The sequence below is a fragment of the Phallusia mammillata genome, chromosome 2 (genome assembly GCF_965637545.1).
Source record: "Phallusia mammillata chromosome 2, kaPhaMamm4.hap1.1, whole genome shotgun sequence".
NCBI classification, from domain to species: domain Eukaryota; kingdom Metazoa; phylum Chordata; class Ascidiacea; order Phlebobranchia; family Ascidiidae; genus Phallusia; species Phallusia mammillata.
The window spans coordinates 5,068,673-5,087,070 of record NC_137253.1 but is presented as its reverse complement, the minus strand read 5'-3'; the positions used below and the strand labels follow the sequence as shown (position 1 = coordinate 5,087,070).

At 35.1% G+C, this 18,398-nt stretch overlaps 1 protein-coding gene across 1 annotated transcript; it reads right to left on the bottom strand.

Annotated features, from left to right (window-relative positions):
* Positions 1-2: 2 nt before the first annotated feature.
* LOC145212835 (uncharacterized) lies at positions 3-18,222 on the bottom strand. Its single transcript, XM_080081096.1, has 29 exons — positions 18,138-18,222; positions 17,617-17,778; positions 17,240-17,371; positions 16,813-16,971; positions 16,296-16,415; positions 15,855-16,013; positions 15,171-15,290; positions 14,424-14,579; positions 13,848-13,970; positions 13,126-13,290; positions 12,220-12,339; positions 11,603-11,761; positions 11,159-11,278; positions 10,657-10,815; positions 10,101-10,220; positions 9,216-9,374; positions 8,674-8,793; positions 7,842-8,000; positions 7,414-7,527; positions 6,769-6,927; positions 6,190-6,309; positions 5,457-5,615; positions 4,937-5,056; positions 4,391-4,552; positions 4,010-4,129; positions 3,232-3,390; positions 2,351-2,470; positions 1,195-1,353; positions 3-458 (listed from the first exon to the last, which is right to left on the bottom strand). Exons 1-29 carry the CDS (start codon positions 18,220-18,222, stop codon positions 334-336), a joined length of 4,014 nt encoding a protein of 1,337 aa, XP_079937222.1. The 3' UTR covers positions 3-333.
* Between the last annotated feature and the right edge of the window lie 176 nt (positions 18,223-18,398).

The window sequence follows — 18,398 nt, the reverse complement described above, 5'->3', positions numbered from 1 at the left end:
CAACACAGACAGTTTTATAATTGGAAGCTGTATTTTCATAACTTGTATTGTTTTTTTAATGCTTAAGCATTGCACAATACATACATAAGTATAGACAATATATTCTACAAATTTGACATGCACAAAACACCAAATACATCCACAAAATATACATAAATATGTTACAACATTTGGAACAAATACTTGCACTTACATAAGTTTTACTACAGTAATTTTGAAACAAATTAAGCACACACAATACATGTTTAAGATGTAAATTTGGTATATATTTAACAAAAAAAACTTTTTAGGTAATGATTTTATATGTTGTTTTATGCAAAATATAATACAATGCTAAATAAATCTCATGGAACGATGCCATTCTTGAAAAGTAAAACTTTCGACACCATTTTGTGTTGAACCAGGGTAGGTAGACATGCCTGGTCCCTTTAGAACACGAACCATTCCACCCTCCAAATCTATGTAAACAAAATACAGCAGTTTTAGAGTTTAAGTCAAGAATGGTAAAGGAAAACTCAGTCAATGTAAAAGCATATAGAGCCAATAAATGATAAGCTGCAGACAGTGCACACTGTTTCGACCTATAAGGTCTCATCAGTGCAGCTGGTGACGAGAGATCGGCCGCATTGGCTAGTGTAGCCATTCAACGGCACTCCAGTTTGTTGGGAGCACAGGGTACAACCCCATGCATCACCTAGTCTGTGCGATGCCACAACTGGACATACAGCACAGATGAAACTGGCTCACAATGGCCAAGCAACTGCTTGGGAACCACAGTGAAGTCGGCTCAGTGTCACAGTATCAATGTAAAACTATGCGGCCGATCTAGCCAATGCGGCCGATCTCTCGTCACCAGCTGCACTGATGAGACCTTATAGGTCGAAACAGTGTGCACTGTCTGCAGCTTAAAACTCAGTCAATAATGCCATTTTGTCAACATAATGTGTGTTCTATTTGTATGTAAATCATTTCAAGCCAGGCCTGTTGAAGGTGTAAACGAATCACCCAGTCACTAAGTATTCCCATATGGTAGGCACAGACTAGAAAAATCTAGCATGCGGTGGGATTCAAACCCACAACAGGAAAAATTCAAATCACAAGCACCGTTGCCTATCTAGTATGCTGCACATGTCAGCTCAGTACCCATGAAATTACAGAACTCTTTTTACTGCAAGAAATAGGAATAACAATTACTTGTGATTCTTCCATCATGTATTGCAGCCACACAAATATTAGAATCATCCGTGTAGTTGCCTGTTCCCCAAAGTTTCATTCCTTCTCTGATACAACCAGGAATGCACATAATAGCAAAGGTGGTAGCGTGTGCTCCATTACCAGTTTTTCTGCAGGTATCTAAACAAATCAACAAAGTGGTCTTTGGTTAGTCCAGTATTTAGCAAAATGACTGACGCCTGTTATTACGTACAGCAATGTGAAATAGTGGCAGTTCAAAAGCAACAATACTGTAAAGATGAGGTTAACTCAATTATTCTTTAAAATATACATTTTTTGTGTTAAATAATAGGTTTTTCATTTATATTTAATGAGAGGAGACACTTTGTAGAACATATTGGTTAAATTTCAAAACTGTTGGTCGAAATGCTAGTTTAGTATTTTCTAAAATCAGAAGAGATTATAAAACAGCAAATCTATTAGTGACCAGAATATATGTCAAGATATTCTGCACTATCAATTGTATCCCGGCGTTTTTATGCACTTTCGCTTGTGTGCTCGCAAATATTTCACTTCATTTTTTTAAAGAAGTCCTACCATTCAGGTGGGCGAATCTTTAGCAAAATTACTTGTTACTACTTGTGTTTTGTTTAGCTTTACACCAGCTGAATGGCAAATTTGTTAAATATGCAACCTGGTGGACAAAACACTTGTTTGGGGTTTTCTACTTTATATGTCCCCTGGGAACATGGCAGAATGGCTTGGCGCGCATGACCCATATACAAAACCTGATCGGGTTTCGTCCCCAAGAGTATCCTGGGTTCGGATCCCGTGAACGACAAAGGGCAATTTTCAGTTCTCGGACTGCCGCCTGGTTGTCGAAAAATACAATAAAAAAATGTCACCTGCATGAACGGTTTGAAAAAAAACACTGTTTTCGACAATTAAATATCAAAATACATTCAATGTTAAATTTTCTACTTATTTTCTAGAAGTGGAATTTGTTGATACAAATATGTGTCATTTACTGACTGGGCTTCCAAATATTTTGTTTAATAAGTGCAAACTAATTGTGTCAAGTCAAATTCAGTTGGGAATATATTTGGTGAACAGTGTCAATGCTTGACCAATTAAAAAAACTTTCTGTTAATTAAGACTACCAAAAACAGTTCCCAACCTGAAAACAAAATGGTCTTTGATCTTATGTTACTGCTTGTTGATGTTATTCCATGCTGAGAGCTGGATTGAAATCCTGGCATATAACTTGATTTGTAAACTATCACCAACCCACCAGAATCTGCAAAAATAAACACCTATAAATACCAAACTCAGCTTATACCTTCATATGTTTAAAAAACTCACAAAATTATTTAAACATCTTATACATTAGTGGTTCCCAACCAGGAAGGAATTTACTTAATTTAAGTTGATTTGGTTTGTAAATAGACACTATAGCTGTGGGAATGTGACCTGTGAAGTTGATAAAATACCCAACGTTAAATGATCTTTGTATGGTTTAGCACACGGGTCGGCAACCTTTTAGGCGACACATGCCAATTTACTTGTTGTTTCCATGTGTTAATGACCTCATGTGCCAACGTTTTTCTGAATAAGAGTGATTCGTGACAGCAGATATCAATAATAAAGAGAAAGCAGTGTGTTTCGTGCATGTAAGGCTGAATTTTAAATAAATGGCATGCTACAAACTATAAACAAGCAGGGTAACATGTTAAATTGTTACTTCAATAAACCCGCAAATCGGTTGGCATGCCATGAAAAACCACCTAGCAGGGTCTTATTAAAGTGGCACAACATTTTCATTAATTAAAGTGATTTTTTGCTTTGCTTTGGTTTGTCACACATTCTGGTTCATAGCATACTAAATCTCAAAATGTTGTTCATTTTTAGTTGTAAACTTGAAAAATTAAAGTTGTTTTTAACTGGATACGGTATCAAACTTTTTATAACAATTGCAAACGACTTTTTCATTTTTGTTGGGCAACTTTTAAGTAGGATTTTGCAGTCCAAACTTGTGTTAAGAACACGATATATTCTTACTTGATATTCTTCCATCATGTATAGCAGCTGCACATATTTGTGATGAATGTTTGTAGACATCAGTGCCGATTACCACAGCAGTGTTTCTGCAACCACTTGGACATGGGATAATATGTTTGCCATGTGTTGTAATGGACAAACCAGTTTGGCGGCATATATCTAAAACAAAGTTGTACTGTCACAGAATTGGTTAAGTTTGATTGGTAACAATAATGCTTCCTGTTGAAACCAACCATCTTTCCCTAATACTGGACATGAGTTTTTATTAGAACCCCCTCGTCTCGTTTTACCAACATGTCCAGCATGGTCGAGTTAATGCACACTTTCTTGTGAGCTCCGATCACATAACACTTTATAATATGGTGTATCTAAAGCGCATTAATGCATTATATGCCAATTGTGACCGCCACTTTTTTGCACTTCATAATGTTTCAACATTGCATAGCAATTTCTGACTTGGTGACCGCTTTAGTACAAATGTGTGGCTAGGCTTTTGTTCACCAAGCAAACAAAACTCAAATCAACAACTGGTTTGGAATGCATTTTAAAAACCACAATGAAGAAATGATTAAGATTTATTTTAATGAATTCTACTATGCCAAGCTGGCAGTTACATTGATGTAGTTGAAATGATGCATACAAGAAGTAATTAAGGAGAGAGATACCAGAAGCTATTGTTAAACCCAGTGTGGTGAAAAACCTGAACATTTCCACTATAAAGGATTTAAATCACCTATCTATTGCCGAATATAATGACATCTCTAATAATTGCTCTTACTTTCAAAGGTAAAACTTTGTCTCCAAGAAGCTTTTGACTTGGAACTGATTCCATTTTTGTAACTTCCTTCATATGAATCGAGACCAATCGTTGTAAAAACTGTCACTTTTCCACCAGTTGCTGCAGAAAATAATTAAAATGTACATTACTACACTCAGTACACATGTACTTCTACATTTAAGAGTGCCGAAAATATTCTTTCAAAACACAAGTCTTATCATATGAAAGTTTAGTTACTCTGTCATTAAACCTAAGGCATTCATACGTTTTGCAAGGAAGTGTAGGTAGCTGAGTAATTTTGCGTGTATATAAGTAATGTGGATTCAAAAATGTTTCAGAAAGTCATCACAGCATTTCAGGATCATATCTTACTCAACTAACCTGCTGTTATTACTCCATTATGAATTGCAGCTGCACAAATATGTGAGTCGGATGAATAATATGTTGTCCCCCACACAGAGTGAGTGTTCTCATTGCATCGTGGAGGACAGAAAAATGTTGATGAAGCTTCGTGAATAGATGCACCAGTTTTCTTGCAATGATCTGTCAGTATGGAAATATGGAACGCAATAAACAGATCTGTTCATAGATTTAATGACGAATAGAACAAGCCAGAGGTAGGATTCAATTTTTTTGTCCGTCGGTTTTATCACAAAAGTCATATTTTTCAGGTTCATTGACAGTAAATCTATTGACAATAACCAGTAATGCCAACTGGTTTACTGACCAGCCCAACTAGTCAGAAAAAAGTGGCAGGTTTTGTTGCAAATGTTTCAGCAAATGCACATGCTGTCATCACTTTGACCACTTACATATTTTCGTTATTTGACCAAACAAACTCTATTCACCTTTAAAATATGGACATTCAGGCATAAAATGTTTAAAAGGTAAACAAAGTTGTATAATGAAATATATATTCAATCTTACCTCCTATAATAAATGTTTTTGAGTGTTGAGATTTATTTCTACTTGTCACCCCATGTTGTGTAGATCCTTCATAACTTTCCATTCCTGCTTCGATTCGAATCAAAACATCCCCTCCACTGCCTGATAAAACATTAGGTTTATGAGACCAATTTTGACCAAGAAAACAACATTCTCTATCAATATACACTAAACCTAGGTTAAGCCTGTAAAAATTAATCAAATGGATTAGTTCACCTTTATCACACTACAAACTGAGGTTCCATGTATTTCATTTCAAATATGGCTAATTGCAAATTCTGTTTTATTACATAGTTGGTAGTCCATCGGTAAATAAAAAACCTGATAGTCCATCGGTAAATAAAAAACCATTTGTTTAATTTTTTATCTGGTTAATTCCCTGAACAGTTTAAATTGGAGTTGCTTTTAAACATAATTGTCTGTCATAAGTTATTGAGAGACCTTTTTATCTTATACCATAGACAAAATGACATGAAATGTTACAAACATATGCTTGCATTACCTGTTATTGCCCCATCATGTATTGCTGCTTTACAAATACTTGAATCTCCACTGTAATAATTAGTTCCATATACAGGTGCTGATGAAGCCAAACAACCAGGTGGACATGTCAATCTCAGTTCATTTGTAAAAACTTGCAAAACATTTTTGTGGCACAAATCTGTAGAAAAAAGTCATGCTAATTTTTTTCGTAAGGTAATGTTTTTGAGGTTGTTGTTTCATTGAGTTGTTATAATGCAGGGGTCACCAAATTATGGCCCGGATCCGGCCCTCGAAGTCATTTCATCCGGCATGCGACCACATTTTTCGGTTTGCCAAATTGCATTGATAACTTTGTAACATTCAAATATCAATGTATTCCTTACAAAGTTTCCCTGTCATGACGTGAACAAGACTACGAGTGTTAATTGTGCACAAACATTTACCTTTTTGTTACTTGTGACGTAATATGCATTTGCCCATAAGATGAGACTAACAATACAATTTAACAGTCGCATCACCAGAATTAAAAGGGGATTTCAGAAAGACCAAATCTGGGCGCCCCATAAAAATCGCCTAGCCGGCTAAGTTTGGAAAAACGGTGCTAGGGCATGTAAACTATGTGGCCTGTGTGAATCATTATTAAACTTACTGATAAAATATATTCCATTCAATTCATAAAATAACACTTGCTTCAAAAACAACTGGAAGGAAAGTTAAAAAACAAACAAAACCAAAGAAAAAAAATGCATTACTTTCAAAACCAAATGAACCAGACCATGGACCATGTGGATTACTTGACAATCCGTTGCTGTAACTAGCTCGATATGATGACATTCCTGCTGTCTTGTAAACTGTAACTTTCCCACCGGAATCTACAAATATAGCATTGTTGAGGTGTTCGTTGTAAAATTAGAGATAGGAAAAACAAAGTAAGATTCAAAACAGTGGTTTTAAGCCAGTCCATAACTAGTATTAAGTAATCCTAATTTACAATTTATACAAAATTATTGAAAGGGAGAAATGAAACATTCCATCAAAAAACTTCTCCAATAAGAAAGAAATCATTCATTCATGCACCTGTATTTTATGTAAAGTAGTATTGCTCCATTAGGTTTAAATTTGTGTTGCACGTCCAAACAGAATAGTTTAAGTTCAGGACTCATAAAATGTAAAGCAGGCAACTTATGTGTTTTGTCATGATTAAAGTTTTAAATCGTCATTTTAAACATAATCAATTGTAAAACATTTGATGCATGTTCTTCAAGGTATCAGTTTGCAGTTTCATTAAGGTTAGTATAAAATCAATACTCCAGAAAACTTAGCACGTATACCTGTGATAGCTCCCGAATGGATAGCAGCTGCACAAACATAAGAATTGTCTGTATAGAGGGTGGTTCCCCACAAGTGAGAAGCCACATTCTGGCAACCAGGACGACAATTAACTTCGAACTGTGAAGATGTTGAATCACTTGCCTTAGTTTTGCAGGAATCTAAAAACCAGAACACAATTAAAACACTGACCTGTACTGTGATTTATATATTAGTTTGTCGTGATTGCTGGTCTGCATCAGCACTTTAGGGCTGATCCCAGTTATGAATTATGTTCATATCAACAGATTTGTGGTCAATCTGCAATTTCCTACCCCAAAGCTGACATGTGCAGCATATGAGGCAAGCAACAGTGCTTTGACTTTTAATGGGATCATTGATGAGCCTGTGTATCTCACTTAAAAGAGCACAAGTCCTGAAAAGACTCCTGTGATGGGTCCGAATCCCACCACAGGCCTGATTTTTCTACCCTACACTTGCCATATGGGAATGCTTGGGGACCAGAAGGTTTGGTAAAATGCTATTAATGGGCCTATAAATATTTTTGGCTTGTGGTTCATTTAGTATCATAAACATCTTTTAATAAGCTCGATAGTTATGGTGATTATTGAAAGGTCAAGTGACAGATAACCTTAGTAAGTTCTTACCAGTAAATTCAAACGATGTCCTGTAATAACCAAATGGAAAACTTGCAATCCCATTTCTTGTGTTTCCGACAAAATTATCACATGCTCCAGATTTGTAAACTGTTATATCACTATCTGTCAAAAAAAGTTTAATACTTTATAACCTAAATTTAAAGCTATATAAATGTAATATATTAATAAGTACTTAATATGTTCATAAACCTTAATGTAGAAATGATGTATTTATATGTACTTAAAATATATGTATTATATTTTGCCATTAAAATGTTATGCAAACTCAACAATCGATAATGCTAGTTTGGAAAAATGCCTCAAAAACTAATTACTATACTTCATAAATAAACAAATAAAACACAGTATTACCAAACTTTGGCCTAAGCAATTTCTAGATCCTGATGAGATATTAACTGCTAAACCAGAAAACTTACTTGATATGAATCCACCATGTATCGCTGCAGCACAAATACTAGAATGACCTGAGTAGGTTTGACTTCCCCACACATTGTATTCAGAGTTTTGACACTCAAATGAACACTCGATTGTGAAAACTTGGTCAGTAAAATCATCAGCTGTTTTTGAGCAAAAATCTGTAAAATACAAATACCATATATTTAATATGATGAAAATGCCACTTATAGGACACTGGAATGTCAGATGACTTAGTTACATATGTTGGATGAACAAAGGAAAGTCTAGTATTTATTATGTTTAATCAAACTGACAAACAAATATATTCACATCCATACTAACATGGTTCCCGCACACGTTTATAAATTCCATGACTTTTCCAAGACTTTTCAAAAAAATTTTTTTTTTTTATAACCTTATTCTAAAAAAATAGAGCAACTCTCATTGTAAAACTAGTAAAGGGGCTTTGGTACATGTACCCAATTTACCATACTTGCAATGAATATACAAACGTTACACAAATTTGAAGTTTTAACTGGCATTTTCAGGGTAAAATAGGCGCCAAATTCCATACTTTTGTGCAAAAGTTGGCTTTTTTCGAACTTTTCCAGGCCTTAAAAATACAAATTTAAATTTCATAACCTTTCCAGGTTTTCCATACCCGCGGGAACCCTGTACTAACAATCTGTGTATCACTCATGCAAGCCTAAGAAATTTGAAGTTATAGTCAACCAAAGCTGTGCTAATTCATTTTAAATACGTTTTGCCCCCAAAAATAAATATGGGAAAGATTAGCATGGAAGTTTACAGTTTCATTTCTGCTGGTTAGTTGATTGACCTGTTAACACTTACTTTCAAATCCAAAGGATCTATCCCAACTTGCATAATTTCGAGATACGATTCCATTTTGTTGACTTCCCTCATAAGATTCTTCACCAGGTTTGATGTAAAAAGTGACAACACCCCCGGATTCTAAAACATGAACCAAACACAAAACAGCAAATTAGAAGTATTTTTACAGAAGGGGCATTCATACAGGAAAAAAATAAAAGCTTCAATTTTTAACATTATTGAAATATATTTTTCCATTTTCAAGGAAAACAATAAAACAATTATGTAGTTTTGTGTTTCTTTCTCTGAAAAGTCAAAACACAAAACGACAGAATCTAACCATAAAGTTTAATTTAAGTCCAAAATGTTTAAACAAACATTTCCTTTCTCTTACAAGTGGTCCTCAAACTAATTTTTTGCTGTATATTAGATAAGCTGGCTTTATTTCCGGACTTAGGCTTTATATGTTTTAACTTTTTAAAAACAATAAAATTCACAAAGGCAAACAGTGCTGTCATAAATATGTAGTTAAAATGAAAAAAAATGTTAAGAAATATCTGTACCAGTGATTCTTCCATCGTGTATAGCAGCTGCACAAACATATGAATCATCTGTATAAACTCCTGTGCCCCAAACTCTTGCAAAATGTTGGCAACCACGAGGACAGGAAATGGTTGATTCGATTTCTATGTCTTCAGCTGTTTGCTTACAATTTGATGGATCTGAAAAAGTAAGCATTCACTCCAAATTGCTGATTTTGTTTAGCTTAGTTGAGGTAATCTTCACCTGGTGAAACCATTTGAAGCAGTACAATTGCACTAAAACATTTCATACTGTCAGTAATATTTTTGTAACAAATTTGTTTTACTTTGACACTGCTATTAAATACTGGTGATGTAATATACCTTAATGCACAAAAGCAAAATATCTGATATTTAATCACACCGTTAGAAACATGTTTTTTTTGTCTTTTAACACTTTTTGGGCACTATAACATATGTTCAGTTATTACAATAGGACTCGCTGCCTTGTTGGGCGCACCAAAGCAAACCTCCGCAAATGGGGATTTGTACAAGATGCATATTGCGAATGTGGCCTAGAAAGTCAAACGATGGACCATATATTATCCTGCTGCCCTCTTGGCCCAGCATGCGCTGACCAATCTTTAAGGGACATCACGGAAGAGGGCCTTACCTGGCTCCAGCACTGGCGTGACAAGCTATGATGATGAGTTATTACAAAAAAACTTTTGAAAATAGCTTGATCACAAACATGACTGACATGGAGCAATATGTTAGAACTTCATTGTATTGAATGACAACAGCATATAGCAAAATATCTGCTATATGATGTATATATATCTTATACACAAGCTCTTTGACAGCTTTGTAATTGATCAAAACTTATGCCATTACTATAACTAAAACAAATTCTAGCTGGTATTTTACCTGTTAGCACGAATGAACTTGCCCACTCTCTAAACCCTCGGCTAGTCACACCATTCTTAGTGCTTCCTGTATAAGAGCTTCTTCCATCCACAATGTATACAGTTATTTTTCCGCCCTCATCTGTTGAAATAAATACGACAAAACACCCCACATGATGTAGCATTTTGTATGCAAGTCATGTTTTTTCTCAAGGTCAAATGTCAATAAAGGTACTGTTAGGAGTACATTACATCCTATATTATATCCAAGGCATTTATCCATTTTCGTGATATCGTTTTCAAGCAAATAAATAAGTGACTATTAGACAATAGGTGCTGCTTGTAACTTTTAATACAGTTTTTATACCAACTATAACAAATTATGATCTCAAACCACGGCGAGCCATTAATATCTCTTATAATTGCTGTGTAAATACACATTAAAGTTTTCTGTATTTCTGTTTTATCTAAAAACATAGGTTTTATTTTCCAGTCACATGTAGTAAAATTTATTTGAACATTCAGTACTTGATTTAGCGGCTAATTGAGAAAGCATAAAAGTAACAACAGTGACAAACCATTAATTATTCCATCATGTATTGCAGCAGCACAAACATACGAGTCGGCAGAATATATTCCAGTTCCCCACAATCTATCAGTCACAAGACTACAACCGGTTGGACAATCCACCTCGAATGTAGGACCAGATTCAGAATCTCCTCGTTTTGTGCAAAGATCTAAAAATGCACCAGGCTGATAAAAAATTGTAGGAACAAAAAATCGGAAATACTTTCACGTAACATTACATGCAAGATCTATTTGCTAAACAGTTTTTAGCACATTATATTCTCTTGAGTTATCAGAGACAGTATGAATTCATACTATTTAAATTTTTACCAATCTTACAGTTTAGCAATATTTTTTGAACACTGCATCATAATTTGTGTGAAGGCATTAAAGTTTGATTTCCTTTCACATACCTTATGAATGAAACTACATAAAAATTAATTTATACTCAACTTAAACTTTAATATAAATTTAAAATTTGCATTTTATTGAAATAAAATATTTTTTTACAACCTTTCAAAACAAATGATGAAGACCATGGTCCATAAGATAGACTTGTGATTCCATTCTGAACACTTCCTTCATATGACAACCTGCCAGGCACTTTGTGTACATTGACCTGACCACCAGCATCTGTTAAACAATAACTCATGGTCTAACGAGAATAGAATGAAAATACAACCCAAATCTTTTTTAATTTTTTTTCTGTATAGTTCCTAGTGGTTTTGAAGCAACAAGAAGTATTCTGGGTAGCACAAGGGAGTTATTAAAAGAAAACATACTCTTTCTCCAACAATCAAAAGATATTTGGTGATTTTTTTGACTCCTTTTTAAAAAAAATGTAGATTTCATTTCATCAAAACAGACTTGATTCTAAAGGGATATTTTCAAAACCATCAGAGAAAAATTACTGACAATCTTGAAAATGAAATGTTATCTTAAACTGATGAAGCTTACCTGTGATCATGCCAGAATGAATTGCTGCAGCACAAACATAAGAATCTGAAGTATAAATTCTTGTCCCCCATAATCTACCAACAGTGTCTGCACAACCAGCTGGACATTCAATGGAAAATGTTGATGAACTTTCACTATCGGCTCGCTTTAAGCACAGATCTGCAAAACATAACATGTACATAGTAAGGTTTCTTAAATTGTATCATCAGTCATTTTTCTTTTTCAGCTTTTTGGGCTTCTACTATTATTTAAGTTTTGGTCCCAACGGTTTGACGGTTCTGCCCTTTATAGTCCTCTTTTGTTCATATATTTGTTGAAATACATTACCAACACAAAAAAACATAAATATAGTTCGACTGTTCTACTTTAGTGCATTGTTAGTGGTGAACACCTTTTTTTGTGAACAAACAATACAAAATTTATGTCCATATAATTAAAACTGTTCAATGTTTAAATTGTTCATATATTTGATAAAATACATTAACAAAATACAATTTTGGTACTTGTAACAAACATTGTTTATTATGAGTGCAGAGTGCTTTTGTGTACACATAATTAAGACCTCAAAGATTTAAAGGCATTTGTTTAATAAATCAGTTTTCAACAATAATACATACTTTGAAAGTAAAATGAGGACTGAGCTGTCCCATACGATTTGCTTGTCAACCCATTTTGTGTTGATCCTTCGTAAGAATCTTGTCCAGATGTCTTGAAACCAGTAACAACACCACCTTCATCTAAAATATACAAAAAAACAAACATTTAGGCTACAAGCTTTTATTCTTTTCAAATCTATTTTACATCATAACATTAAATTGCATTTGTAAAAACCTAGTATTTCTAATCCTGAGTTTTAAATATAAGTTATGTTTTAAAACTGTTCGCTGTGCGCTGTTATAACTTTACGTTGCCTACTGCCAATTTATGATGAAGAAAATTTTTATTTCAAACGGCCGATCCCAACCAAGTCAAGCAAACGCAACGTGCTTGGGAAACCCCCTTACAATTATTTATGACGTCACAGTGAATCGTACGTAACTATAGGGGAAATAACCTATTTTGAAACAACACACTTTAAAATTTATGTGCTGAATTTATTTTATTCCTAACGTGTCTTTAGCGAATCTGATTTGTACTGTTGTCTACAGGCCGACACAATAGTAACTGTAAAATTCAAAATAAAACATGACCGGGTGGTTAGCGCCACCTTTCTGTGTTCACAAGGATGTGGGTTTTAATCCTGTCTCGGCCACTTGTGTTTCCCTGAGCAAACAACTTAAGCGGCATTACTCTAACGCAGTACAATCCGATAGGTTGTCCAAAATAAAGTCACCAACTGCTTAAGTCGAAAAAATCAAATAAAAAATGATTCAACGGACTTGCAATTTAAACAGGCAGCTCGGCGGCGGGCTTATTGTGAGCATCACGCATTCAGGCGTTGCCCGTCCACCGAGGATAAAAATGTAACAAACAAACAAACAAACAAACAATTACATTAACTCAGCCTATTTCACGTTTCTTACTTGATATTTCTCCACTGTGAATAGCCGCAGCGCAGATGAATGACTCGGATTTGTAAGTGCGAGTTCCCCACAGTTGGCAGGAGACGAACTGACAATCTTCTGGACAATCGATTGTGAAAGTGTTCGATGGTTGTGATTCTCCAGTTTGTAAACAAGCTCCCAAATCTTACACAGAAAGTACTACATTATTAACTAGTTCAGGCGTTGTAGTTTTGATTTAATCACACTACGCCAGGCCCTATGTTCATCTTAGTTTTGATTTATTTTGAAAATTACATCTATTCGTTGAAGGTATATGACGTATTTATGCCCGACATGAGCCATGTTTATAAATTTTAGGCAAGCGCAAGTATTACATCGGTATTAAAGTTTACTTGAAAAGCGATATTTGAGTTAAGTTAAGTTTATTTTGCTCGACAAAAGACGACATAGCGACACGATTGTACTTAACAATCACAAGCCGGAAATAGCTGGGCAGCGAAGATTTGGTAAACATACCAAAACGCGCCGCAGCTACACTTTCACATAAACTACAACGCTGTTCATATTTCATGTATTTTGGATAGTTTACGTTATGTGTTGGCAACACTTTTGTAGATGTATGTTCGTTATAAATTTTAAAAACCCAACCATTTACAGTAAAACATAATCTCTAATGAGACTAGCCTTCCTTATATTTTACAACATTGATTGCGGCATTTTGGGAGTTTCAGTTTTCTTACCAGCAAAGGCGAACGAGGAATCTGTTGGTCCGTGCGTTTCGCTTTGAAGGTTGTTTCGAATCGCTGACAGAAAATAGCATAGACCTTGTAGAGGGTAAACTGTTACTGTTCCACCAACGGCATCTACATAAAGAAAGGTTATATCAGCATGTATTTCTAATGTTGCTCACAGTGGTCTTCAGTGTACTTAGGGAGCTTGTGTGTTAGCCCTGACACACGAAAATATATGTTGCGCATAAACTTGTGTGTGGCCACAGCGTGTACATCTAATGGTGGTCACATCGGTCTTCAATGTACTTAGGAAGCTTGTGTGTAAGCCCTGACACACGAAATTCTGTGCTGCACATAAACTGGTGTGCGACCACAGCATGCGCATCTAATGTTGCTCACAGTGGTCCTTAGTGTACTTAGGGAGCTTGTGTAAATGCCCAGACACACGAAAATATATGTTGCGCATAAACTTGTGTGTGGATACAGCGTGTACATCTAATGGTGGTCACATCGGTCCTCAGTGCACTCAGGGGAAAATACAAAATGAGAAACAATTCACAAACACTATCAATGTTTTCAACCAACCTGATATTTGTCCGTCGTGTATGGCAGCCGCACAAATATATGAAGTATCACTGTAAATGTGAGATCCATATAAATTATCGGAGTAACTTGCACATCCTGGCGGGCATATCATGATTGAATCGTCTGACAGTGAACCGACTTTCTTCAAACAAAGATCTGCAACAAAGAATGACCGTAAAACAAATGGTGCGAATCCAATCCAACCGACCAATATATAACTTCGGTCCATAAGTAGCATGAATCTGATTATAGACCAAACAGGAACTTGTCAAAGAGTTAGTAGATTTGCTAAAAGTGCACAAACGTGCAAATCAATCTCTATCATTGATTTACCCAACTATAGATAACATATAGAGCTTAACTATAAAGGCCTACACGCCAAATGAAAGACAAAACTGTAATATTTAATAAAATTATCGTTTAACTGATGCGGTGCTAGACAAACTACCAGTGGTTATAAAAGAACCTTTATGAATGAAATTTATGCTGATGTTTCGTCCACCAGAACGATTCTTCAATCTTCAAAGCAGTGAAGTGAAATCGTGGTGAGCGCCAAACGATAGTACAAGAACAAAGGCTATGCGGGAAACCAAGACCATAAAACGTAGTTATCTTATAAATCAAGCGTTCCGACAAAACCGTATCATTTTACTGTATTACTTCTATCTTACGTTTTATACTTTTCGAAATTTGGTTCACAGTTAACATGCAGATAAAAAATGAAAAACAAAAATTGGTCAAACTTACTGTCAAATGCAAACGATCCTTGAGCCGGGCCGCTAGATTCACTGGTGACGTCATTTTGTGTTGACCCTGTGTATGACGTCATACCTTGGAGGTTGAAAACTTGAAACGTTCCTCCGCTTGCTACACAACCAACAAAAGTTTTACATTTTTACATGGATTTATCCTTGTATAAATGACTGGATGTGTTGATTTTTTTGTTAAAATGATGAAATTTCCTAAGATTTCGGTACAAAGATTCAACTAAAATAAAAATAGCTGAGCGCAACGGTAAATCACCTTAATGACTGTGCGGTTTTTAATATAATTTGAAGAACTGCGAATTGTATAGCTAGTTTAAAACAACCATAGTACGTCAAGTCTATTGAAGGCGTCTTACCGAATCAGCCGGTTACCGATCATTTCCACATGGCAAGCCGGGACTCTCGGAGAGACTCCTGTCGTGGGTTCAAATACCACCTCAGGCAAGCATACTGTATTTTAGCCTACGCCTTGCCATATGGTGGTGAATGCTTAATGACCGGCTGATTCGTTATGGCGCCTTCAATGGCCCTGACGTATACTATTTATATATGAGTGTGCCGTAATGACTGGCCTGCATAAACGCTATAGGGCTGTTCCCAGTTATGAATTTAAATTCATCTTAACTAGTTATAAAAACAAAATATAAAATGATTTGTTGAGCACCGTCGATTTTTCCGTCATGAATAGCTGATTTGCATATAACAGAGTTGTCGCTGTAGATGGTGGTTCCCCATATTGTTGACGCTCGACCTTTGCAGTTGTCAGGACATCTCATGGTGAATGGGGATGTAGTGACAGAAGAACCAGTTTTTTCACATAATTCTAAACATAGAAATCGTAAATCTTTGCATTAATTGTGAATTTAATCTAAAACTAAAAGATAACAGACCTGAGCCTATAATAGAATTCACCAAGTGGACACGAAATCAAGAAAAAGTAAACGCTGGGTTATGCCACGCAAAAAAAAAACAATTTTATGTTTCACCCTATATTTTATTTAGGTGGATCCTATAAAAGTTTTGCGCAGTTCTTTAATTTGGAAATAAAAAGTTCGAGCGTTTTAACTTGAAAAAAAAAATGCAAAACGTTTTGATAGATTTCAACCTTCAAATGCCATAGCAGTTCCCCAATATCCATATGCTTTGCTCAGAATTCCGTTTTGCCTGCTTGATGTGTAAGAATCGAATCCATTAATGTGGTAAACAGTCACAGCACCTCCAGTGTCTTGAAAAAATATCTTAATCCAAACTTTCCACCAACTATACCAAAATCTATATGTTTATGACAGATATACATTCTCAACGTTTTTTATTACATTTATTTATAGACCGATTTAAAGATGAAGTCTTAAAACTTGCAAAAAATATAGAGAGAGATTTTTTTGGGGGGACTTGGTCGATAGTAAGGGGCACCACAAAAACTTTATAGCTGAATTTTTGTGGCGTCTCAACTTTAAAATGTCCTGTTATTTAATACTTTCAAGCCAGAACTGGGTAGTTATTTTTTACAAATATGAATATTCCATACTAAAGTTTAAGTACCACAACAGGAAATACCACTGTATTGTTAAAAAATAAGCTTGTAGTTTTGCAGCCACTAACGGCTATATTTTTTCTCTTACTTGTTATTTTTCCATCGTGTATTGCTGCCGCACAGATATACGAGTCTCGTGTGTAGACCGTTGTGCCCCAAAGATGTCCAGTCACCAATCCGCAGTTTGTTGGGCAAATCACATTCGTTGTTGTTGCGGTTAAACTGGTTCCTTTGGTGTTACAGTTTACTGAAAAATAAATTTACATCATAAACACAATAATTCTAGATAATCTGTATGTGAGAAAACATTCAAGTATAACCGTTTCTATTATCATCAAAAATGTAAATGTATATTTTGGTTCTCAGCAAAATTTGTTAGTTACTGTTTTGTTAATCAAAATTTAGTTACTTTTTGAGTTTCGTATTTCTAACAAAAAATATGCTTTTAAACAAGCAAACAATATAATTTTGAGCGTAGCTATGGAAGACCTGACTAACAAACTGCATTGACGTACCTGTTTGACCAGTAAAAGTAAATGAAGATGAATAAAATCTTGGGTAAGTTCTACTGGTGATTCCGTTCTTCGTCGAACCAAGGTAATATGAGTGGCTGCCTCCCATTTCAACTGTTACTGTTCCACCCTGGTCTTAAAAACGGGAAAACTTCGATATTAAAGCTTTGGTTGAATAAAGTTAACTATATTTAAGTACTACAGTATTTCTAAGAGCCTTTGTTATTGCAGCCTATTTTGACTTTTTAAAGCAAAAATGGTTGGTTGGAAAATAAGTGACCGTAAATTAGCGTAAAACACACAAGTATTTCAATAATTACGTCATTAAATATGATTTTTATGGTACATTAACATGAACTATGAAATTCAAAACTTTTTACTTGTGATTCGTCCATCATGAATTGCCGCAGCACAAATTTGCGAAGAAGCGGTGTAAAATCCAGTTCCCCAAATCGTCTGGTGGGTTTTGCAGTTAGGTGGACATCGTACGGTGAAAACTGTTCCAGGTGGATTTGTTGCCGTTTCTATGCAACTGATGGAAGCTAAAATATAAAATATCCGTGACAAACTTTTAATGGAGTCCACAGAACAGTTTTGATACAAAGCGTTATTAAAGTTCAATCTTTGATATGGGCAAAATTCTTACCCACTTAGGTTAGGCTTTATAATACAGTTTGAATTAGGATATGTGTTAATTGGTAATGTTGTCTGTTGTTAACCATGTCTGCAGTCTGGAATGACAAAATGAAGCCCGACTGTTTTATTACGAAACTCAGCGTTGTGATTTGCGAGCTGCGTTTAATGCCACACAAGGAAGACACCAAAGCGTGAAATCTGATTACATGTTTAAATGCTGCTAATTATAAGATTTCTGACTCAATTAAAATATACATTACATTACCTGGGTTTGCATTAGTCCAAAACAAGTTGCAAACAAGAAGAAACACAAAACTTATGATCAACTGTACGATAGCTTGCACATGCATTCCTATGCAAACAACACTATCTACAATAATAAAACAACAATACACATGCTTTTTCCCAAAACATAGTTTTGTCGTGGGAAAAAACTAATGCAAATTTTTGTCTCCATTTTAATTCCTTTCTTATCAGCTATAAACCATATAAACGGGATTGTCGTTTTGCAAACAAAGTTAGCAAA